The sequence below is a fragment of the Osmia bicornis genome, chromosome 10 (assembly GCF_907164935.1).
Source record: "Osmia bicornis bicornis chromosome 10, iOsmBic2.1, whole genome shotgun sequence".
In the NCBI taxonomy this organism is placed as follows: domain Eukaryota; kingdom Metazoa; phylum Arthropoda; class Insecta; order Hymenoptera; family Megachilidae; genus Osmia; species Osmia bicornis.
This window is the reverse complement of record NC_060225.1, coordinates 7711525-7736110: the sequence shown is the minus strand read 5'-3', so window position 1 is coordinate 7736110 and position 24586 is coordinate 7711525. Positions and strand designations below refer to the sequence as shown.

Below are 24586 nucleotides of genomic sequence, written 5' to 3'. Positions count from 1 at the left end.
GTGGAATGGTACATAAACATTTTATTTTCCAGCATCTGTACACGTCGTCGCCCTTCTCCGAGTACTTGTCGCTCGACATGCGGGAAGTACCACCTGGCGAACCACCTCGCCGTCCTAATCCCAACACTCCGGTCGATGGAAATCCAGAGGTATCGGTTAAAACCAGCGGTCAAGAGCCTGGGATGGTTTGGGTAGTTGGCCCGATAATAGCCGCGCTGATGGTCAGTGTGTTCCTTGTACTTCTGTTCGTCATTAAAAAGTAAGTATCCTCGTCGCTTTACCGTAACGCTGCGGCGGGACTTTGACTCGTTTATACGGGTCTGTAATTTATACAAATTTTTCTAGTTAGCTGCTATTCATTAGAACGACTTAAAGCCGATGAAATGGTAGAGAAAAAGTTGCCGTTGGTGGTGCATTTTGTTTCAATAAGATACGCGAATTAGATCCCGAAATATAAGACTTTAAAGCTTACCGTTCGAGCTAATACAAGATGAATGATGAATGGCGTTGAAATTCTGAGAAATAATCTGACCCACATTTTTTTCCTGGAAGCGCGTACACGCGATAAAAGTAGGGGAAAAAAAAAGGAAGGAAGGCTGAGTCAGCAGCTGACCAGCGCGCGCGTTCACTCCTAGCCAGGGGATAGGTCAGTGCCGCGTACGAGTGCGAGGTCCGATCGCGCGAACGAGACAGTTATATTAAAGTGTTTTAAATGATGTTTCGGTTCGAGGGAGCATATCTCGCGAACGAAAAGTCGTAGCGAAGCACAGTGGGAAGAAAACCAGATTCTGTGGCCAAAAATTGATTTTTCGGGGTTTTCAAAAAAATAAAATTATTTACTTCATGGAAAGAGGACTGTCTAGCAATAATGAATACAAAAGATTTCTTTTCGAGGAGCTTTGATTTTTGAGTAATATAATTTTGAAATTCAAATAGGTGAAGCAACTTAAGTGAATTAAATAAAATTAAATACGGCAACACTTTTTTTTTTTAATAATTAAACTTTGAGTCTTTTAGGATAGAATGAACCAAGTATACACAAAACTATTTATTTTTAACTACAATAATTACCTACAGCTGTAATTGTAATATTATTGTACCATGTGTTATTGACCCGTACACGACGAATTATATTCGTCTATAACCAAATAATTTACCAGTTTAAAGAATATTTATGTAAGAAACTTTGGCCATTAATAAAGTGTGATTTTACTGCAGTGAACAGAATTTTGTTCATAAGATGGTAGAAAAGTGTAGAGTTGAGTATGAAGACGTACCGCGATTATTTAGTATTAATCTTGCTGGGATTTATAATCAAATTAAAAGTAAATACAAATCTTCGTATTGCAATAAAAAATATTTTTAACGAAAAATTCCCGATGGCTGGAAACAAAATTCTCTATAAAAGGTCTAGATGAACGAAACAGTGTACCTACCATATTAAAAGGTCGACCAAAGAAACCGTATGAAGAGAGTGCTGATAGGTCAGAAAGACGAAAAATTTAAGACAGTAATTTAAATAGTAGGTACGTAACGTTATTGTGTTAGTTAATTAATTAAGTATCATTTAACATAAATAACGTATTTAATGTTCCTTAAGTAATGAAGAATACTTCCCTCCTTACTCCTTACTTCATTAAAGATAAAAGAAATATTACTTTATCTTCATTCCTTCAAAAGTTAAAGATTTTTGACCGCTGAAACAGATTATTCCCACTGTGTGACGCAGAACAAAAACCGTTTTAAACGGCAAGTTTTCGCGCGTCTAACAACATTAACTATTATGAACAGCTGCGAACGATTCGCGACTAACTGTTTGCCTAAATGTTTGCCTAAATTGCGACACGTTTTCGATCGCATAAAAAGAATCAAAGTCCTGCATTTCGATGCGTTCGATGAAGGCATATTTTTGACGTCTGATAATTAATCACAAGTTATGTAAATGGTTGGACACTTATAAAAGGGGCCATACCCGTATATTGTAATAAATAAATAAATAAATAAATAAATAATCTTGCTTCAGGCGAAGACAACCGTGCAAAGCACCGGATCAAGCGGCTGTAACTCGTCCGTTGATGGCCGCGGACATCAGCTCGAATCACGCACCATCCGATCCGGTCGAGATGCGCCGTCTGAATTTCCAAACGCCCGGCATGGCATCTCATCCACCTATTCCTATTAGCGAGCTAGGAAATCACATCGAGCGTCTGAAAGCGAACGACAATCTAAAATTCAGTCAGGAGTACGAATCGATCGAGCCGGGGCAACAATTCACTTGGGACCACTCGAACATGGAAGTAAACGCGTCGAAGAATCGTTACGCGAACGTGATCGCCTACGATCATTCCAGGGTGATCTTGCAAACGATCGACGGCATATCGGGGACGGATTACATAAACGCCAACTACTGCGACGGTTACAGGAAACAGAACGCGTACGTAGCCACTCAAGGACCGCTGCAAGAAACGTTCGGTGATTTTTGGCGGATGTGTTGGGAACTTAGATCGAGCACGATTGTTATGATGACGAAACTAGAGGAACGGACGAGGATCAAGTGCGACCAGTATTGGCCGAGCAGAGGTTCCGAGACGTACGGTTTGATGACGATCGCGATTACCGACATTCAAGAATTGGCTACCTATTGCATTCGAACTTTCCAAATATCTCGAGCCGGTTACTCGGAGAGACGCGAGATAAAGCAGCTACAGTTCACAGCCTGGCCGGATCACGGCGTTCCCGAGCATCCAGCCCCGTTCTTGCAGTTCCTACGTAGAGTCAGATCGTTGAATCCACCCGAGAGCGGGCCGCTGATCGTCCACTGTAGCGCCGGTGTCGGGCGGACCGGTTGCTTCATCGTCATCGATTCGATGCTCGAACGGATAAAACACGAGAAAATGATCGACATATACGGCCACGTGACTTGCCTTCGCGCCCAAAGGAACTACATGGTACAAACCGAGGATCAGTACATATTCATTCACGACGCTCTTTACGAGGCGGTGATCTGCGGTAACACGGAAGTGCCTGCGAGAAATTTACACTCCCACATCCAGAAGCTGATGCAGCCCGAGCTCGACAATATAACCGGTATGGAGCTGGAGTTTAAGAAACTGTCCAACATCAAGGTGGACTCGTCGCGATTTATATCGGCGAATCTGCCTTGCAACAAGCATAAAAATCGACTGGTCCATATCTTGCCGTACGAGTGCACCAGAGTATGCTTGCAACCTCAACGAAACATCGAAGGATCGGATTACATTAACGCGAGTCTGATCGATGGTTACCGGTATCGGGGTGCCTACATCGCCACCCAGGGTCCTCTCTGCGACACCACCGACGACTTCTGGCGTATGCTCTGGGAGCACAACTCAACGATCGTGGTTATGTTGACGAAACTGAAGGAAATGGGGAGAGAGAAGTGTCATCAGTATTGGCCGTCCGACAGGTCGATTCGGTATCAGTGTTTCGTGGTAGATCCGATCGCGGAGTACAACATGCCTCAGTACATCCTGCGGGAGTTCAAAGTGACGGATGCTAGGGACGGAGCGAGCCGCACGGTCAGGCAGTTCCAGTTCATCGATTGGCCGGAACAGGGTGTCCCGAAATCCGGCGACGGTTTCATCGATTTTATCGGACAGGTGCACAAAACGAAGGAACAGTTCGGTCAGGACGGTCCTATAACCGTGCACTGTAGCGCAGGCGTTGGTAGGACGGGTGTCTTCATCACGCTGAGCATCGTTTTGGAACGCATGCAGTACGAAGGGGTGGTCGACATCTTCCAAACTGTCAGAATATTGCGAACGCAACGTCCAGCCATGGTTCAGACCGAGGTACGTTCTTTCTTGTACTTTCAATTTCCTTTTACGTAAAGAGCGAATAACAACGACCGTGTTTACTTTTCTAGGACCAGTATCAGTTCTGCTATCGTGCCAGTTTGGAATACTTGGGTTCTTTCGATCATTACGCCAACTGACAACCCGACACTCACGAGGACAGAGACTCGACCAGGGACAGAAGAGATCGACAGAGAAACGAGAGAGACGTCGGGGAACGTGCTAAAGTGCGACGCGTCTAGTACGACGCTAAAATCGTGTAAGTTTGTAAGTATGTAGTCTACATCATGATTCCGGGAATAACGCGTACCATTCGTAGCCATACCTTTCCGAGGAGAAAGGTACAGTAGAAAGGCGATTACCGTGTAGTTAGCCAAGTGTATCTTTAGTCGGTGGTGTCGCAGCAGTCAAAAGATATACGAAAACCTTTCGTATTCGACGGCGGATCGTATCGCGTACGCGTTCCACTCGATTATATCCAATAAAAGAAAAAAAAGAACTTACCCCGAATGAACGAACCGGGACAAGACTGCCGTTTAGAACCGTTTACGGCTCAGAATCGTAGAAACAATCATATCTCTGTAGAAATATTCTTTATCGAAACTTCTTTTACGGTTTAAAACAAGGAATAACAATAGAAAAAAAAAAATAATGAAAACTTACAAAAAACGAGAGAAGAAAAAAAAACAGGGAATCGCAACTTGGACGTTTTCCAACAACTGAGTTAATCGAATAGGATCGAACGGGAGATTCGATCTACGATTCGAAAGGGATCATAGTCGAACGTTCGATCACCGAAACATATCCAACTCGATCGTTCGAAAACTCGAAAATCGTTGTTGCTTACAGTTAGATAATTTAAACGTAAGGGAACGAGTGAAGAGTATCATCGTTTCGATCGTGTGTGCCTCGCGTTATTTCTTGCGGCACAAAGATACGTGAAACAAAACAAAATAAGTTCAAACAAATGTTCTCCTATTCGTCGAAGAAAAGTGCTTCCATGTCTGTGGTAAAGCTGTAACGTCTGAGAACGAGTTAGAAACACCGATCGAGCACGCGTTCGAAAAGTACTTACGTCGTGGTTACGACTAAGAATATCGAGGACAGAAGAGTTGCGAGAGTCTCGGTAATAAAAGTCGAGAATGCAGCAGAGATGCTTAAAGGACGATCGTAAAAAACTGATCAATCCTTTTAACCGAACGGAAAATATAAATTCCATTTTCGAAAGTTTTCATTTTTATCCGATTTCAGGAAATAGAGAATGAACAGTATCAGATTGATGTTCGTTAGAACGTATAGAAGATTCGTTTTGATCATTTTTAACCTTCGTCCTTTTCGCTGAGCGACAAGAAAATTACCATACTGCCAAATCGACAATTATTCATGATGAACCCATTACGCACGATAGGAATCTTCTCATTACCTACTGTAATTTTAAGTAGATCGTAAGCGATTGTTGTAAGGATTAGAGTGTCTAAGCGATGCCATTAGAGGAGAAGAAGAAACTGGATCGAATGAAAGAAGAATGAAAGGAAACGGTGCCTATACTCGATTAAAACGCACGAAAGGGTTGCGCAGGTTTCTATGAGAATTAATTTAACTAGAAGCACTGTATGTTGGATTCGCGTACTGTTCCCCCGAGCCCTGGATACCCTCGTGTACAAAGTTCCATCGCAGGCTTCTACCTCGACTACTTTTACGATTTTCCCAGATGTCTCAGCTAACAGTTTGCCACTAACTTGGATCATTCCTGGCTCGGTTTATGTCCTCAGACTGAGTTGCCTCAATGTTCGAGGCGCCTTACGCTTCTTCTTAGTACAATTTATCGAAAAAATCAATCGGAGAATCTCGAGTCTATGGAATTCACGAAACTTCTAATCGATACCTGTTCCTCCGATAATGGAAACGTCGAATCAATGGGAAAAAAAGAAGAAGAAAAGTAAACGTGTTTCGATCGATCGGCGTATCCTTTTTGATAACTTTCGACGCGTACGTCACTTGCGATTCAGAGTTACCAAGTTCGTAGTCTATTCAGGACAATAAGCTCGTATGCTCGTTTATACATATACGTCTTCTCCATTTCGAAATGTCCACCGTTCAATACGACAGAGCATCAAATTCTACCGCTGAACTATGCAAGTGTAATCTACGATAACGAACGCGTTCGCTTACGAGAGAAGCAACCCTTTCGCTTTTCTTCTTTTTGACATTGTTTCGACTTGGATCGTCCGTGCTTGTTTTAAACGTTCGAAAAGAGATCAGTATTATTATTCGTCTAGATTCGATCTTGAAATTCCAAAGCAAGCTATTCAACGCTTCTTTCGGTTGAAAGTGGTTCGAGGGTCAGGAATTGTGACTAAAACTGTACATAAATGCACCGTCTGTCATAAACCAACATTACATAGATATAAATATGAATATGAATATAAATATACATAAACAAAATGATATATATATAAATATTATAAATATTACAAATGAAGAGAGTACGCATTTAAAGAGAAAAGAGAAAACAAAGCTGTGGATATTTTCCAGACTGTCAAGATCGATATACATATTTCTTTTTTTCCTCTCTCGAAAAAGCAGGGTGTTATGTATTTGTAAGGTTTCCTTTTGATGTTTTTCGTGGATTTTTTTTTTTTTTGTTTTTTTTTTCCTTTTCGTCGACGCATCTTTTGATACTGTTTTTTAACATCGTTGTACATTGTTCTTTTGACTTTTTTCACGCAAATTTTTCTTGCGTACCTATTTTTTTACACGAGATTTACATCGAATACTATGTGAATACTATGTTAGTTCAGGAACATGCATTTATTCGTATCTCGTATCTCGGTTTATTTCATGTTGTAAGACTGAAGGCCATTGCGTCTAATGTACTCCCGGTGCGTGTATCTTCGGTACTTGTCAAAGTACTTAAATGGCTCGGTCGTCGTTGTTACGAAAAATAGACTACTTAATCTTTGTATCTCTACATTGTCTGTTCAAACGTTGCAGTACTAGTTTCCTTTGATACGTAGCGTTTTCTCACTTGTAAATACGTTTACGAGATCATCTTCGAAACGTTCTTCGAAGTCAAATTGGCCTTTGGTACGAACACGAAACGATTACTTCATTCGTCGCGTTTACTTTTCATACTGGCATCTCCAGTTAGGTACAACACGTTTAGTTTGTCTCTTAACTTATCTTTCGCGATATCGTACTTCTGTCGTGGAACATAAATTCCAACGCTGTTACTCTGGCAATGAAGAGACACTAATTATTTTTTTCTTTTTTGTTATATCAAACGCAGCGATCGCGAGATCAATTTTAAACAGTTTCTTCAACGAGAATCAGTTACTACTGAAAAGTACAATCGGTATGTATAGAAGCTTAACGAAAGTCGACTCGTTCTACTGGATACGAAACTTTGTTACGTTTGCTACAAACTTTTCTTAAATAGGCTTGCAATTCAAGGTACATCAGTGAATAGGTTTCCTCGAACGATAACGAAAAATCGATGTCGTTCGCTGTTAATGCTTGTTACGGAAAAACAATCCCCTCCGATATCGTGTAAAAAAAAGAGAATCCAGTTTCGAAAGTTTTTCCGTTCAAAGACGACCCGATGTGCAAAATTCGAACAGTATTCGTAACAAAGAAACGGGATAAATTGTAAAAATCATGGCACAATAATTTTTGAAATGTTCAAAATTACTCTATCGTTCAATTTTTAAGCGATATACTTTATAAGGTTCGACAAAAAAAAAATATATATATATATACATACGTGCATACATACATAACATATAAAAATGCTGCACAAAGTGCAGTTTTGCCAATACGGTCGACAACTTCGCTTCAAAGTTCCAGACTAAAAATACAATATTATGGAAAAATGAAAAGTTAAATGATTGTATAAAACATATTACTAGTTGTATAAGTTGGTAGCTTAATTAAATTGTATTCGATGAATTTACCAATACAAAAAAAGTCCACGATATTCATATATTTATAAGGTACCGATCGTAACGTTATTACGTTTATTTATATCATTCCAAAACTTTTGTGTACGTTGTACTTTAGCTGCGTGTCTATTGTTAGTGTTACAATTTTTTTACATCCCAAAATGTATAGCAATATATGTGGTTTGTTGTATTCTTCTTCTTGAAAAGCATACAACTCGCGTATTCGGAGCAGTATCTAACATTAACAATGCATAATCGGCCATTAAACGCTCCGTGCAATACCACGACGAGTTTGTTACCCTATTGTAAGATCGTTTCGAGTTGTTCCACTCGACTTAAGACTGCGACCAGTTGCAGTCGTTAATCCTCAGAAAAATGTGAATTAAAGACACAAAGAATAAGTCAAATACTAAATAATCGTTGAAAGAATGGGAAATTATTTTGTGATACTTTCTTGCCAGAAAGAATACAACAGGCTGAAGTGAATATAATAAATGCAATGTTACTAATTAACACCTATACAAATTAAATATTGTGTAATAGGAAGTCTGTTGACGAGGAGAAATAATGTGTACATTATGTATTGCCATGTGGCATTAATAAACTAATAACTAACGTAACGTACCGATTGTTACGTTCAATTTTATTTCGGAGAGGATGATCGAGAAAGAACAACGACCAGATGATTTAAATAGCAACTTTATTATATCGTTTCGTCGATACATATAGTAATAATAATATTCACGTTAATACGTATGTACAAATTAGAGTGTTTCCAGTACGATGCTCTTTATGGCAGCGTTCTATTTAAATAATATCACGTCTGAAAATTTACAGCTCATATCATGTTGGCCGGTTCGTTTGGATTGGTTGTAGGAGGACTCCTGGTCATCATAGATGCAACCTGTAATAAAACATCATGCATGATTGCAAACGTTTACAAACAACTTAAATAACACGTTCTATGCACCAACATTTTGTATGACCTGTTTCCTCAAGAAATTGCTCGTTGTTGCCGAGATGTTTTGATCCTTTCCCATTTTACACTTCACGTATCCATACAAGTTAGCGCCGTTCAGAGCGATTGCGATACACACGAGCAACAGCCATTTGAATTTAAAGCCGAAAAATGCTGTTATGAACAACACCGACCATAGAAGCGGGCAGAAAATCAATGCCAACCAAAATATACGAGCTTCCTGGGAATTGATGCGGTTCTGTTGAACACCCTGGAACACAGGGTACATAGTAGATCTTGCATATCATGGTGAGCAGCTGCAACTTTTTCTACAACGTTTTTCTAAGAACAATGAAACAATAAATTCCTGCATAATTATAACATTAAGAAGAATAGGTCAAGGATACCCAATGTGAAAGCCAGTAAACCTTGAATTAATGGACATAAGGCATCAATTCTGAGTAACAATTGGAAATCTATATCCTGAACTGGTCCTCTGAAATAAACAGCTTATATAAATAAAAACTTAAGAACAAACCTTTCTGGATTCGAATACCCAGTGACTTTTTCCATCATCATCCACGTAATTCCACCACCTGAGGCCAACCATCAATCTTCCAGTAATATTTTTCACTGTCCAGAAGTCCATTGACAAAAGTAATACTACAGTTATAAAGTTAGCTACAAAACTGCTTGAAAAAGTTTCACAGAATATATAAACCACCGCTGCTGCTACTCTGAATACCAAGTGAAACATAGTGACATACGGATGTCTGCAAAAGAACAAGATGTTATTGAAGAACAACTGGTTAGATACTGTAACCTATGCATTGGGACATACTTGAGTTTATTGCCATTTTGATTAGCTTCATCCTCTTCTCCAAAAGCGATTGTATCGTCGTCCATTAGTAAAGGAACCTAGGAATGACAGATGCGGATTAAACAGTAACAAATGTATAACATTGCAACTTAGTATGTATATAACCACAATGTTAGGAGTAAAACAAAATTCATTGTCTTTAATAGAAGATCGTATATATAAAAATGAAGCGATACGATACTTTGTATATTTAAAAATCTTTTATCTGTGCATATCGATTTGAATAATATGCTTTAAGTAATACACATACTGAAATTCACGATCAAACGTCACTAATATAGTTTTTACGATATTACAATGAGGTAACATCAACTTTTCGTATGCTAGAAACTGTTCACTTATCACGCTTGGAAAAAATTAGTACTTTATAAAGAAAAATGCATTTTGATATCAATGTACACAAATCGAAAGGGTTAAAACCTTCCTCGCACTTACCGACGCAGACGCCATGTTGGCATGTTTAATTATTCGTTCAATGAGAGATCGTACCTGTCATACGACGAGTTTTTATTTGTTCTGCGCATGTTAAGTCTGACAGCAGATGCATATCGTGACATCGAACAGTATATCCAGTGCTCGGATTTATAATTCACGTGCTCGAAGCAAGTTCGACGCGCAGTTGTTTACAGTTCTTCAAGCGCTTCGGTCGGCGTAAGTCGTGTCTGCATCGAGCTCGTGAATTTTCATACATTTACTGACTCGTTTCGTCGGACGGACTATAATAACTCTATATTATCATTTGCTTTCTCTATTCATATATTTTTGTCCACCGTGTATACGACCATAAAGTGCCACGAAGTTAAAAGGAAGAGTAGAGGGCATCCCTGAGCTGCGCAGAACAGGTACGTTCTTTCGTTGAACGAATAATAGTGAAAATATATCGACGATAGCGCCACGTAACCGCATAAAAAGCGCGAAACGTACGTCATTTTATTTTAAATTAAAATGCTACAATAGAGTAGAGATTCGTATCTGACATACAAGCTTCTCGCCAATTCAAAAATTTAAACAACATTTTGATATTTCCATCGTATTCGCGCGTGGCTAGATGCTACTTTCAGATTGGCCTATCGAATCGAGGTTTCGATTGGTCGAATATCGAAAATTACATTCGGCGTGACGCGCGACAAGTAGAAGCAACCCCATACGTGTGGTGTAAAGTCGTACAAGTATGTTCGTCCGGTCTCACGTAAACGTTCTGTGTTGTATCCTGCTCGGAGATCATGATTCACAAACGTAGGGACAAACTCGCAGAACGAATGTGCGCGCGCGTGTGATGGTAGAAATAAAACGATAGTAGCAGCACTGTTGTTCGCTGGTGGTAGTAACCGTGCCGATGAAGGCAGTAGTGGTGGTGGCGGTTGAGATAAGTGCGGGGGACTGAATGCACATCAGCGGATGTTGTGTCCCACGAAACAGTTTCTCGTGGTGCACGTTGCAGAGGATATGTGGTATAGTTTAAGGTGCCGAGGGTTGTACGATTGACACAATGTTAAAGGATTATTCGCCGATCACGCAGGCGCTCCTAGGAACGTTATTTACGTGGGCTCTCACTGCAGCGGGTGCCGCACTCGTCATCGTAATTCGTGGAAAACAAGTGAGTTTATTCACCTCTATCTTATTTTCATAATCGAACAATATCCTCGAACCGTTCAATCTTTCATCTTATTTCATTCTAAACAAACGATAGTATATTTAGTTTTAATCCTTTCGGAGCACATTCTAACCTTATCCGAAGTGCTCCCTTTGCGCGGGAAGGTGGTCATTTTTTAAAAATCGTTACGATTCTATTCCCAAGGCGAACTTAAATTGTAATGATATTCATATGCAATTTTATTCGTCTCGTTAGTGTATCACGTATCGATACGCGGTTTTTATTGCTTCACTGAATAAATCTCAATTTTAATTAATCTTAATGCTATATTATTGTAAGAGTCGAGCAATTTTTTTCCGTTCGTCGTTAAAGTTTAAAATTATCATCACCATGTATATCGATACATTTCATTTTAACTACACCTCCTATCGCCGAAAAATATGCAATTCAAATTTTAATTCCAACTGATTCAAGGTTATCTTACATACCAATGTAATCTGTATCGACGTCACCTGATAATCTACGTTTACCATTCTATCTCTAAATTTTGTTAATTGAGAAACAAAGATAAAACCCATCGAAAAGGAAAAACTTGAACAAAGCGCGTTGAACAAATATTTTGTCGATTTACTTTATTTCTTCCTATAATTAATCCTTTTCTCCTTGATCAACCTTGGTAGACGCGCGGTTTAAATTCAGATAGAAAACAAAATTCGTCTACTGCGAAGGTGAACGACGAATGACGAAAGAGGAAAAATCGATGAAAATTGAAAGGATGAAATTGATTTTGTTTCAGCGTAAACTGTTGGATGTCAGCCTAGGATTCGCGGCAGGCGTAATGGTAGCGGCAAGTTATTGGTCTCTACTGGCACCTGCCATCGAAATGGCCGCAAAAAGCAACGTTTACGGATCAGAAGGCGAATACGCGTTCGTACCGGTTGGAGTTGGATTTCTCGTAGGCGCGGCTTTCGTTTACGGGACGGACGCGTTGATATCTTCCCTCGGCATTCAGTCCCCCAATGTGCTTTTAGCTATGCAGTCAGTCGGTACGAAACAAAGACGCAAGATCCTTGCAAAACTAAAGAGTGACGAGGACTTAGACGATTATGATCAGTATAACGACGTACAGTTATCCGATGGAAAAATGTATACACAAATTGAGTCGACCACCATAGATGGTATCTTACTTTTTACTTGTAACATCCAATTCTCTCTGTAGGCTTGGAAAATGGGATCAGTTCACGATACACCTGTATTATATTATGTCTCTATTTGTATACGTCAATGTACACTCGCCCCTCTTCGCTTTTTCATACAAAGCAAACGATAAACTTATTCAGAAATAAACAATTGCATCGATGCATGCATCGTACGCGCTTTTCCTTGCGATGTAAATTAATAGGTTTTTTTTTTTCTTATTTCTGATAAGTATATCGTTTTCCCTCCTAACAATTTTCTCCAATTTTACGTTATTATTATCGTTTGGTACGTTTGTTAACGCGTTACATTGCTTCGCATATAGAAAGTTATATTAAAAAACACAATAGCGTACGCATGCAAATATTCTGAGAGCAACAAAAGGAGTATGCACGATAAAAAGAAACACAAATATAGTATCCGGTTGTTTGAGTTAGTTGCATCGTCAGCGTAATGCAATTAGCGTGTAAGTTATATCGGTATATCATATGATCTACATACCGAACGAAAATTCTACGAATTGACAAAACTGATCTTATTAATCCTGCCTGCGGATCTAACGTACGAAACGTTAAAGCAAAAGAAACACAACGGGCTAAACAATTCACAAGCTTTACAGAAGCTTTTCGCTTGCTTTATCGCAAGAATAACGGAGAGAAAGAAAAATTTATCGCTTATAATTACATACACTAAGCTTACTTGTTGATTTCTGTGATTACTGTAATTTATGACAAAATGTTGCGATGCTAAAATGCCAGTAAACCAATGCCGTTTTTTAGGTTTTTACGAACAAAATAGCAGAAGGCGTCAAATCGCAAGGATAAACAGACCAGAAGAGCAAGGAGAAGTCGGGGCAGTTTACGAGGATCCTAACAATGAATGCAAAAATAATCAGTGGAGAAGAGTATTGTTGCTAGTCGTTGCTATTACGGTACGTAAACTTATCAATGGTCAAACTCTGTATATCATAAGTTTATCAAAATCTTACTTTTCCATCAAATTAGGTGCACAACATTCCAGAGGGGCTTGCAGTTGGAGTCGGATTCGCGGCAGTAGGCAGTAGTGCATCAGCAACTTTTGAAAATGCAAGGTAAGCGAAACGTTTACGTTTTAACGAATCTCGGGAATATCTCGGCGTAAATCTCGTACGCTGGTTATCGATGGGGTGTTAATTGTATGTAAAATAGGAGATAAAGGAAGTAAGTACGTCTATCGATATTGCGCCATTAAAAAATACGGTGGAAATAGAATTTTAGTAGCGGATCACTGCGCTATGAATAGTATCCAGAATAGGTTATAACTATATTTCGATCAAACTTTAATACGTGCAATCTAAGGTCGTTCGGTTAGATCAATCGTGCCTATCAAATTCATTATAACAGATCACCCGGCGTTAAACGGTTAAACCGATCGCTTCAAACATTCTCAGAGAACATGTTCGAAACGTTCAAATTATATCGATATTTTTCTCTCATTTTATTTTCCTCTTCTATATACAAAAAAAATAATAATAAAAAATAAAAATGTGTACCCCTAATTGGAGCCATCGAATTATCGACAGTGGTAAAATATCGAGTTAAAAGATTCGAGTAAGTTGATCGAGTTGCCGGTAGATGGCAGGGTCGGTGAATTTCAAGAGGCGCAATTTATGAGCGCGTGATAGGAGGTCTCCATGAATGAGTTCTATGGTGGTCGGCGCGAGTGCCAGCCGCAGGCGAAGTTTATTGGCAGCGGTGTGTGCCCGCGGCGCGGGGAAGGGCACGTGTGGCCCTGGAATTCAACGAGCCCTAGGCGCCGCGCATTCCATTCCAGCTTGCCTCTCTCCTCCTCTTCTCCTCTCCTGGAGACTTGTCCCGAACTCGGTCTCCTTACGCGCCTTTAACTTTGGAGCAGCGAGATGCCTACGGTGACGTGTACGACTAACACATCTGGATGACGTTGTTTTCATTTCCACCGAAGTCGAGCGAATAACGTAAACCTTATTTATAGAAAATGTCAACGATAATCGCTCGTTCTCCTATCTCGGACCTTCCTCTTGTTCTCCTCTTTTTCACTCGAAGATAGCCCGGAGTTATGCTTTTTATTCTCGCCCCGTATTCGTTCGAATCTTTTCCACTGAAAATTCATTAAGAACACTCTTATCGAAATAACGAAATGAAACTTCTTTACAAACAGCGGAGAAAAGGTGATTATAATTATCGGTACGATTGGCCGTGTACGCGAATAGCTCGCTACATCGTGGATCGTTCGTTAACGTACGCGAACGTACTCCGCGTAGTTTCGTTCGCGTTTTCCGCGATCGATCGGCATGAAAACGAACGAATGAAAAAAAGAAAAAACGAATTCTCCTGGTCGAGACGATTTCTCGATACGAAGTTCAGCCCGAATTCCGAAGCATTCGAACGACGCTGTGCTCGAACGTCCCGAAGCGAAGATTACAAGCGTTGGAGGCCCATTAAGAATCCGTGGAATGAACGGATCGTGTCGGCGTTTTCCTTTCTACCGTGCGATATAATTAAGAAATCCAGATAGAACGATCGAGCCGATTGGAATCGGTTGGAAGGGAAAGCTAACGAAAAGGAGCAAGGTCTCCGGACCTTAGGGGAGGGAAAAAATGATTGGAAATCGAAGGAAACTTTGAACCGCGTACGGGATTCTGGTGCAAGGATCTCCGTTGTTCGAGGTTATTTTGTTCATTCTGATATTCGAGAGAGTCCGCGATAAGGGGAACGACGTAAATGCGGTATCTCGCGCAAGTTTCCCGGTTATGAATGAAACGTTGGCTCGGTCCGAAAGATGACCCCAGCCGATAGATCGGAGCGGTGCGTATCGCCACGCAGCAGTTCGTGCTATGCGTACATCGTTATCGATGCGCGTGTTTCTTTAGGTCGTTTATCGTCGTCCGGAGAAAAGTTTCCCGGTCGAATAATTCTCGAACGAGCAATTAACGATACGTCTTATTTTTAATTATTCAACGATTATTGATTCGTAAGCCGTGACACGAGCTAGGTGGAAATGAAACATTCCTTTCGGGAACGGGAACGGATCGAGAGCGAAGAAACGGCGAGAGGTCGCTTAGAGAAGTTGAATCGATTCGCGATAAAGAAGCAAACGACGAAGAAGCTCGTTCCTCCGAAGTAACGCGACCGACCTGTTTCGTGGAGCGAGGAGCAACAAACGCGCGTCCTCGTTCGGAAAATCACTCAGCCTTCAGCATTTATCGACCCAGCATGCCCTTTTGTAGCCCAACTCGTTCGTAACGAGCGACATTCCGTTCTCACGACGATCGCGCGATCCGGCCTGCTGGACCCTTACGTACGTTCAGAGGCCGGCTAAACGGAACGAACTTTTGTATGCGAGCTTTTTCAAATGGAAAACATCGTGTCGAGGATGGAAATGAATTTTTAGCGCGTCAATGCTTCGAGCGATACGTGTCCTTTTCAAGGAAAGGTTAGTCGAGTTCCATTCGAGACGGGCAAAGAATCATGAATGAAAGGTTTCGCAGTTTATACGGTAGATCGTCGTACCGTCTGTCTGGAGTTATAGCGGAGGAAGAAGGGAGAAGAAATAGAGCGAGAAAAAGAGAAAAGTACGCACAGGTTGGTTTGGTAGGAGGATGGAAAGGTGGGCAGCCGATAGGAACGAGGATATTTGCGCTCGTAAAACGCTCAAGGAGATCTGGTACTGACTCACCTTTCGAGACGCCCCGATTTTTCGCGGAATCTGGATTCGTCCTTTTCCTTTTTTTTCCCCCCCGACCTTTTGAGATTCGCGTAGCTCCGACCCTGTACATACATACATACGCTATCTGTTGCGAGCTTAATAAGCTGAGAAAATGCAAATCGATCGTCATCGTTTGTTCGCGATCGACGTTGCTTGATAATAATCACCTTGTACGGGAAGGGCGAGGAGATTCGATTCGTTCATGCCGTCGCGTAGCGAGAGAGAAGTGTTGTAATAGAGGAAACGGTGAAGAAGGAGGAATGGAAAGGAGAGCGAGAAAGAGGTGGCGTAAAAACAGAGGAACTACGGAGTGGCGGGTCGGCGTGGCACGTAGATGAGGTGGTGCTATGTTAAACATGGCGCCGGACAAAGCTGCCGACGAAACCACCTCATTTCGGTGCTATCCTCCTGTCTGTCTTATTATATACCGTCCGACCGACCGACCAGAGCTCACGGTTCCTCTCTGTCCTCCTGTCTCTCTACTCTTTCCTTTTTACTCGACCGCTCTTTTCTCTTCGCCTTTTACCCTTCCTCCTTCCTTCTAACTCGCAACGTTCATTTTTTTTTTCTTTCCGACTTGCACACCGACTACCTTTGCTACCTTCCAACCATTCTAGCATCGTTTACCACCTTACTCCTCGAATCGATCGTTTGATTTTTCGGCTACGATTATACGGAACCGAGTTGCACTCGCTCGGTAAAGAAACCGCTTCTATCGTTTTCGTAATCGTTGCACTTTGTACCTGGTGCTTATCGCACGCGGAAAGCCAGTACTGACGTGCGTTAATAGCAACGGAAGTCGGTTACGATATACTGCTTCCCGCTTAGCCTCGCTGAACAGCGTTATAAGTGCACGTGCGGCGCGATAGGTACGCGGCTCGGTACCTTCTTCGCGACAAAGTGCCTTCTGTTGTAGACGAAATTCATTAACCCCACAAGTTTGTCCCGAGCCTTTGGTTTAGATGATAGTCGGTTACAGTTGTCTCGGATTATCTTACGAAGTGCATCCAAAGATTCTCTCGTCTAGCCGATTACCACGTACATTCGTTGAAGCGCTATTGTTCACGGACGAAGGATTCTGAGAACCTGACTCGCGAGACGTTCTCTAAGCTAGCGACACTCCGATACTTTTTCTCGACTCGTGTTTCCTGCTCCGAGCTCGCCAACTCGCGGCTCACCCTCTCTACTTAACCCTTTTCCCGTCTCGTTTCCGGATATCGAAAGATTACCGATCGAAAGGATAAAGACAGGATGCAGTTTTCTGGAAAATCGTGGAAGAAATCGATCGAGTTAAAGGATCAACGAGCACGGTTTGTCATTGTAGCTTGCTACGGCACTCTCCTCTCCTCTCTCTGCATTCTCTCTGTCCCCCTTGGGTCTCGGTTAATTCGTTTCTCTTTCTCTGGCATCGGCCGATGCACCGGCGCGGCGCGGTGCACGGTGCAGCGACTTCGCAATGCTTGGAATGCAGCGGCATTACGCATGCGCGCCGCGTACCTTACTCGGAACAGACCAACAGCCGGATCCGTTATGTCCCTTGACGACGACCTCGGGATCGCTTCTGCACACTATTCGACAAACTAGCGTCTGTTTTTTGCAAATCGTGCCATTTCTTTCCGCCCCGCCCGTCAAACTCGCCGCGGACACCTGCTTTCGGAATCTTGTTCCCCTCGGCCAATCACCTTGCCTGATCTCGGTTTAAAACGGTCCGCCGGTATTGTTGTTCCGCGTTCAGCTAATTGAAACGAAACTACGTCTCGACGTGGATACCTAAGAAACGAGGAATAGATCGTGGCGCGAAAAGTTTTCCAGTTGAATCGGCTAGTTTCCTTTCTATTTCAGATAAGACCGGAGGTGTAGGTTCTAGAGAAGAACGGGGTTGATCTTGGACTTATGATTTTACGGTGTTAGACCGTGGCCGGTGGCCTCGGGACTCCGAGCCGAGAAGAGTCGGAGAGCTCAGCTTGGCGTTGGTGGAATGCGGGACGGGCAAATCGCGGTCGGCCCGCTTGCGCCTCGTTCCCATGCATTCCTTACTCCCTCTCTCGTTTCCCCTCGCTCTCTCATCTTTGCGCCCCCTTCTTCATCCCCCCCTCTCTCTCTTCTTCTCTCTTTCACACACACAGAGAGACACACAAACTCACACATTCTCTATCTCCTCTCTCCGAGATCGCTCCTTCGCTCCCTTTCCCCCAGCCTCTCTATCCCCTTTTTGTCTTGCTCGCTCCTTACTTTTCTCGTATACATCCACGTTTATACGTGTAACGAACATACGCTTCCCTCCTCGACAAATCCCTATCCCTCGTCTATCTCTATCTATATCTTTCAGGTTCACCAATCGCGGTACCACCGTGTCCCACCCCGAAAGTTTCTTCGCCTTTCTTTCGGCATCGTTTCTCTTCTCGTGCATGCGCTTCGATTTCCTCTAGCCTCGTCGACCCGAGCACGCGTTTCCTTTCAAAGTCGCGATTCGACGCGAAAAATTGCTCGTTATCGTATCCCGGATGATCGAGTTTTACCGCTGCCTCGACACGGTAGTCGGGTTACGCGAGGGATCGATGGAATTCGTGGCCGGTGAACGCACGGTGAGACCGATCGCGAATAAATGGCGCGACGATTGTAGTTTTAGTGAAACTATCTCTTAGCTCCTTTTCTTTCTCCTTTCGCGAGGACGAACGCGAGACGTCCTAGCTCGTCGCGGAGTTGGACACCCGATGTCGTAGAGAAGTTGAATAACAGCTGTCGGATATTTCTACGGTCAAAGATCTCGGGGAAAAGTAATTTACGATCCTTTCGGTCGTTGCACGACCACGACGGAGAGGATAGGTGTTGCCACGTAAGGACAACCGCGGCCTTATGGAATGCAAAATGGCGACTCTGATGCGTTCAACGAAGCCATTCGTCCGCCATGTTGGTACACACCGGTAAACCGTGCTGTTACGTTCGATATAGTCGGCCAAGTTGGACGACCAATTTCTTTAGATTCATTCGGGCAAGCAAATTTTTACGCTTGTCCTCTCGCTAGACCACCGAGTTACCGCTCGATCGAATATGCGCGTATAACGGTGTACGGTTCTGCTTCGACTTTGACTCGTGCGAGCACCGGTACCAAACTCGTGCTACTTTTTTCCTTTCTTTTCCTCTAATAGACAGCTAACCAGTTTGGTGAGATCTCCACTTTTTCTTCCGCCAACGGAGATCCTCCGTTTTCGACTCCCGAGACAGCGCGACGCCCTCGCGCAATTCCTCCGGCGATCGATCGATTTCTAATTTAAAAGGCAAACCTCTGGATCGCGATCTCGTTTTTAACGCGCCTTCCACGAGCGTTCGTGTTTTTCGATGTAAAACTCCGATGACAACGGCGAAAGTATTAAAAAATTTATGAATGGACGTTGGTTCAAGGTTTCCCTCTCTCTTTCGCGAATCACGTAGAAGCAGAGTTGGTAACTGGCCGAGTAGCGATAAACGCTTTCTAATCTAGAAACGAGCGGCAACTGGAGAAGAAAGGAGAAGATACCGGCTAATGGCCTCTTCAAACATTACTTTGGCACACGTGCGTCAATCGGGTTAATCGTTCGTAAACTGCTAATTTTATTATCAACGCGTCGAAAGCGAGCGAACAGAACGAACGAGCTGATGTAAGTAGTGTCGGAAAGGCTTTCGAAATCGATCGTTAGATGAAAAATCAAATCGGGTACCAGGAGCTGAGCCGACGTGACCGTGGAAATCAGAAGGAAGTATCGGAGAAGGAAAAGAAACCGTAGAAACGCTTGGAACTCGTAACAGAAGGGAAGAGAAGAGTGGAGGGAGAGAGGAAAAGAGAAAAGAAGGCGAAGCCAGGGTGGTAGAAGGAGAGGTTCGTTCTTGGAAGTTGGGTGACCTCCCCTGGTGCAACCGGCGAACAGCCGGACCCGACGGGTTAACTGTACAACCACTTATGTACGTCGATGCCGTAGGAACGCGACGACGATGCCATCCCATGAAATAACGCGCGTCGCGTCGCGTCGCATGGCATGACATACACCATACCATGTGCTCAGCCTGTACGAGAGAGCGCGATCTATACCGTGGATCCTGCATCGGAAGGAGGAGCTTGGATCGCGTCATTCATTCACCTGCTACAACAGCCACCTCGCCGTTCTATGCCAACCGATCAACCGATCTATTGTTCCATCTTTGGAAATTTTAAACGATCGCCGACGATATACCTGAAACACCTAACCCCTCGTCTACGCTATCGACCCCTCTTTTTCTACCCCCTGTCTTCTCCCCTTTCGGTTGCCTCTCCTCCAGACGAGCTCCTCTTTCGCGTTCGATCATCCTTAACTTCTCAATCAAATTCCACCGGTCGGCTCCCTATATTTCGCCTCGTTCCCTCGTTTTACCGGCTGTCCGATCTCATCTATCCGACTCGGTCTTCCCGTCGAATCCGTGGTACCGTTTTCTCCTGGCTCGCGATTCGATCCGAATCCAAATCCATATCCTAACAAAATTCCATCGATTCGAGGAATTTTTCTTTTGCCTCGTCTGGGTATTCCTTCGTTTCCCGCAAGTCGCGAATCGTTCGATTTAAAAGGCTGGAAAGGCCTTGCCGCGAAGCGGCAGTACGGTATGCCAGTGTTCGCGTCTTCTTGTCTGCGCGCGAACGTTACGTATATACACGTACACAGGATCGTGTTGGTTCATTCACCTGCTAGGTAGCTCGCTCTCCCGCCTTCCCCTTTACCCTCCTCTCCTTATCTTCTTTCGTTCAATCCGTCTGACTTTCTTCGTTAATTCTCCGCGGTATCGATCGTTGCCTCGTATATCACCATTATCGATCCGGACCGACGCGACGTACGGTAAACGAGTAGACGAACCCGATGGAATGTTGGTTAGAAACTGAAAAGTTCGTTCGTTTAGAAGAAACAGATCAGATCGATCGGTCGCTTTACGCGACAGGTGAAAATTTCACGCTGTTCCGTAAGATTAAGAGAGGATTCGTGGAATAGCCATGGAACGGGATTATTAGCTTAGCAGCAAGCGCGTCCAAGGTAGCCTCGCGGCTGGAGCAACTGGAAAAATCTAGAGAATGTCGAAGCCGTCGACCAGTTTCAAGAAGCCACCGCGACCAGGGGCAGAGTGTGGAGAGTTGGCTCGTGCAAAGAGCCACCTTGTCTCGTCGCTTTTATTTTTATCGCGATCGAGACGATACACCTTTTCCTTTCTCGTTTTTTTCGCTAAAACTCGCCGCAACTTTCTGTTCCAGGAATCTCGCGATCGGCATCGGCATTCAAAATTTTCCCGAAGGATTGGCGGTGTCTCTGCCGCTTCGATCGGCGGGGATCAGCACGTTGAAGAGCTTCTGGTACGGTCAACTGTCAGGTATGGTGGAACCACTGGCAGGCGTGCTTGGCGCAGCCGGAGTGACGCTCGCCGAACCTATGCTGCCTTACGCGCTAGCCTTCGCAGCCGGTGCAATGATCTACGTGGTGATCGACGACATCATCCCGGAAGCGCATCAAAGGTTCGTACGATTTCTTACCGTTGCATGCGATTTTCGTCGTGCCGCCTTACACGAAAACGCGAAGGAAGCGTACGAATTCGAAAAGTATCTCGATATCGACAGTGGCGTAGTTAGCTTGCCATCGGTAAAACGGACGCAACGAATTTCTTTCCCAGGCCCGACCACCTAGCCGAAGGCGCATTGTCATTATAATTGCTTTCTTTTGTATTTCGCCTGCGATCTAACCGTCCTGCTCGGATACCCGAGAGTACAGTATATACGCGTGTGCACGTTACTCCTGAGATACCAGAGTTCGGTCCGCTCCCTCGGGAACCCTACGATGCCTGGAAAATACAAAAGTGATGAAAATCTATTACCCTTCTAACGGGTAAACCGTTGCTTCGCGCGCTTCTTTTGTTTTTTCACACGAAAGAAATATCAGGGGGAATAGAAAGGTGAATGTCCACGCGAACGGACGGGCGCGATTTTCGATTTTCGTCCTTCCGCTCGATTCTTCTCAATTCGCACGATCCTTTGATCGTTCGAAAGAGCCGCGATAACGACGAGGACGGGGAATGCCGTTCGTTCTGGAATCTCGTAGCGATCAGACGGACACGAGGACGATAATGGCTAATAAAAATACAAATTTCTGAGGCACACCGAAAGGAGGTATTTACCGCGCGGATATGATTGATGTGGTAGAACGCCCACCGAAACACAACGGCGCATTTCACCGGCCGTTAAAATTGATGGCCGTGTATAATTTACGAAATCAACAAGCCGTGACGTGCAATATCGGGTACGAGCGTGTGTGCTTTGTGTGTGCTTAATCCCTACTTATAGCACGAAAAGCCTTTTATTTCTCGCCATCCTGCTATTCTTTCTCTCATCTCCGCCGCTTGTGCCACCTCTCTGTACCTGCACCTTGCGCGTATTTCGTTTTCGTGCGCAGATTTGAAATATTTCCACCGTCGTATTTTTCATCGCCGTTCCTCTCCTTCTCCTTCTCGACGATCGTTTTCTCCATCGAATCTCGATATCACCGTCACCTGGTCTCCTCTGCCTAGCTGTGGGAAAGCATGCTTCTCTCCGTCGACAATTGGACTCTTTAAACAATACGTATTTCTTCCTTTCTGATTGCAGTGGAAACAGTAAACTCGCCAGCTGGGCCGCCATCGTTGGGTTCCTGATAATGATGTCCTTAGACGTCGGATTAGGGTAAAAATCGTTTGTCGCGCGCGAAATTAGAGAGAACTCGCGATGGAGACGGAACTCGATTCCTCTCCTATTCACTTCAAGTATTACGCGAGAATGTTGATTTCCTCTTCGTGACTCCGTCGGTCGCAAAATTCCTGATCACTTTTTTCTCGCGTCACTTTAGCTGTATTAGATAAATTTGTCGTTTCGCTGGCACCGAGATTTTAAAGCTAGCGTCACGCGCACAGTCAATCTCGAATAACCCGCCGGTCAGATCCATCGAGACACCTTACTTCCATGAATCTAGTCCCCCGTTGGTCAGTTTACAAAAGTCAATTCAGAAATCAATCAGGCGACGAAAGGACCTCGTTCGTGGCATCGAACTTCCACTGTCTCAGGGAAATAAACAAATTGCTTCTCACGGATTTTCTTCTCGTTCGACGGTAATCTCGCGAAGCTTGCTTCGTTGACACAGGAAACGCAAGTGAAATCGACGAAAAGCTTGCGACACGTTTGCCAATGTTCGTTCGAGAAGGCGAACGTAAAGAATCGGTGCGGTTCCCTGCCACGTTGCGCAAGATTCCCTCTACACTATTTTCTTTTGAACGAGCTTTCTCACGGATAGCAGGAACGTCGCAATCTCGATGCGTGTTTCGCACGACACGCGTGTAGCCGTCTCGAGTACACCGAGTACACGGCTACGTAATCGTCGTTTCCAAAAAGCATTCACCCATTCGTGGACCTGGGTGTATCGATGCATTACCTTTCCGTTTAGACGCGTAAGTTTTACAAACTGCCATCTTGCCGCATTGCCTTTCTTTTCATTTTCTTATCTACTTAACGGAACACTCGTCTGTCGTTCCAACGAAACACGCATCGATGTCTCGTGCGGTTCTTCGTTCTGAACGATTACTCGTAAGATACCAGGAGCAAGGTTTCCTTCTGACAAATCTTCGGATAGATTTAAGGAATTCACGCGTTAGTATTACACGTAGAAAAATTAGAGGAACTAGATAAGCGTTTCGAGAGCAAAGTAGCCTTCGTCCGTGATCTCGATCGAAACGTCGTCGTCGTCGTTTCTATTCGAGAGATTTGGGTTTGTTAACCAAGTGTAAAGTGCACTGTATCGCGAGAACATATCCACGATCGTGAAGCGAGAGGTTTTTCAAGTCGATCGGTGTTCGATTCGAATCAATTTGCCTTACGAGCAAGTGAAACGTGCGAAACTTTCCTCTGTTAATTCTGATACATTATGTGTATAAGAAGCAATAAAAAGCAAAGTACGAACGAACTACCCTGAATTCGATGCGAAATTCCGTCCAAGTCTATCCTGAAACGCGTAAAGAGAAACTTTGGGTAAGTAGATGGTTACCGGAAGCCGGGATTCCGTATTCCCGATAGATGAAGAATACCTAGCGTAACGTGCACCGACGGGGAAGGTTAGTCCGGTAAGTGAGTTCTCGTTGTCCGCGAGGCGCAAGATTCGGTGAAACGAGCGTGCAGTATCGGAGCGGGTCGACGCATCCCCTCGTCCCGCGTCTCGCGTCTCGCCAAAGTTGCATAACCCAAAGAGAGTCGAGGCATGAATGGAGCCGAGCGACAGAGACGGCTGTAGATCGTCGCTCGGTTTCCCGGTGCATCGAGTCGACCCGAATCCTCTGGTGGGGATGCCGACCGACAGGGACGCATCGGTATTCAAGAAAGAGAATCACCGGAGCGAGAAAAAAGAACCGTGCTTTCGTATAGAAATGACGCAGTCATCGACGACGGACTAGTCG

The 24586-nt window shown here is 43.7% G+C and overlaps 3 protein-coding genes across 15 annotated transcripts in view; 2 read left to right on the top strand and 1 right to left on the bottom strand.

The window, feature by feature from the left end:
• LOC114875593 (tyrosine-protein phosphatase Lar) overlaps positions 1 to 8394 on the top strand; it is a 160691-nt gene extending 152297 nt beyond the window's left edge. For 7 of the 8 annotated variants that reach the window (XM_029186030.2, XM_029186034.2, XM_029186032.2 and 4 more), the window contains 3 exons: positions 33 to 259; positions 2024 to 3830; positions 3905 to 8394. In XM_029186030.2, coding sequence (XP_029041863.1) covers positions 33 to 259; positions 2024 to 3830; positions 3905 to 3973 — 2103 coding nt within the window. In that variant the 3' untranslated portion in view covers positions 3974 to 8394. Of the gene's footprint in view, positions 1 to 32; positions 260 to 345; positions 1218 to 2023; positions 3831 to 3904 lie in introns of those variants that run through there. The other variant, XM_029186035.2, reaches the window with a different exon arrangement.
• A 63-nt stretch (positions 8395 to 8457) lies between these two features.
• LOC114875602 (uncharacterized Golgi apparatus membrane protein-like protein CG5021) lies at positions 8458 to 10149 on the bottom strand. 5 transcript variants are annotated; one of them, XM_029186057.2, is made up of 5 exons: positions 10048 to 10149; positions 9574 to 9650; positions 9271 to 9505; positions 8749 to 9003; positions 8458 to 8678 (listed from the first exon to the last, which is right to left on the bottom strand). In XM_029186057.2, the coding sequence occupies exons 1-5, from the start codon at positions 10060 to 10062 to the stop codon at positions 8613 to 8615; spliced, it is 648 nt and encodes a 215-aa protein (XP_029041890.1). In that variant the 5' UTR covers positions 10063 to 10149; the 3' UTR covers positions 8458 to 8612. The 5 variants fall into 5 exon arrangements, with proteins under 5 accessions (XP_029041890.1, XP_029041892.1, XP_029041891.1 ...); XM_029186059.2 differs by having other exon boundaries at positions 8761 to 9003; positions 10048 to 10148; XM_029186058.2 differs by having other exon boundaries at positions 8749 to 8991; positions 10048 to 10146.
• A 577-nt stretch (positions 10150 to 10726) lies between these two features.
• Positions 10727 to 24099, top strand: LOC114875598 (zinc transporter ZIP11). 2 transcript variants are annotated; one of them, XM_029186042.2, is made up of 6 exons: positions 10727 to 11209; positions 12003 to 12384; positions 13183 to 13334; positions 13408 to 13493; positions 21375 to 21632; positions 22755 to 24099. In XM_029186042.2, the coding sequence occupies exons 1-6, from the start codon at positions 11102 to 11104 to the stop codon at positions 22831 to 22833; spliced, it is 1065 nt and encodes a 354-aa protein (XP_029041875.1). In that variant the 5' UTR covers positions 10727 to 11101; the 3' UTR covers positions 22834 to 24099. The 2 variants fall into 2 exon arrangements, with proteins under 2 accessions (XP_029041875.1, XP_029041876.1); XM_029186043.2 differs by having other exon boundaries at positions 10730 to 11209; positions 12003 to 12252.
• The last annotated feature ends 487 nt before the right edge of the window (positions 24100 to 24586 follow it).

Excerpts from the sequence above, each read along its gene's own strand:
- LOC114875602 (XM_029186057.2), bottom strand. Across the intron at positions 9,506-9,573 it reads CAAAATGGCAATAAACTCAA|ACATCCGTATGTCACTATGT; the intron begins GTATGTCCCAAT and ends GTTCTTTTGCAG. Across the intron at positions 8,679-8,748 it reads GGAAACAGGTCATACAAAAT|GTTGCATCTATGATGACCAG; the intron begins GTTGGTGCATAG and ends GTTTTATTACAG.
- LOC114875598 (XM_029186042.2), top strand. The coding sequence starts at position 11,102 with ATGTTAAAGGATTATTCGCCGATCACGCAGGCGCTCCTAGGAACGTTA. Across the intron at positions 13,335-13,407 it reads TGCTAGTCGTTGCTATTACG|GTGCACAACATTCCAGAGGG; the intron begins GTACGTAAACTT and ends CCATCAAATTAG. Across the intron at positions 13,494-21,374 it reads GCAACTTTTGAAAATGCAAG|GAATCTCGCGATCGGCATCG; the intron begins GTAAGCGAAACG and ends TTTCTGTTCCAG.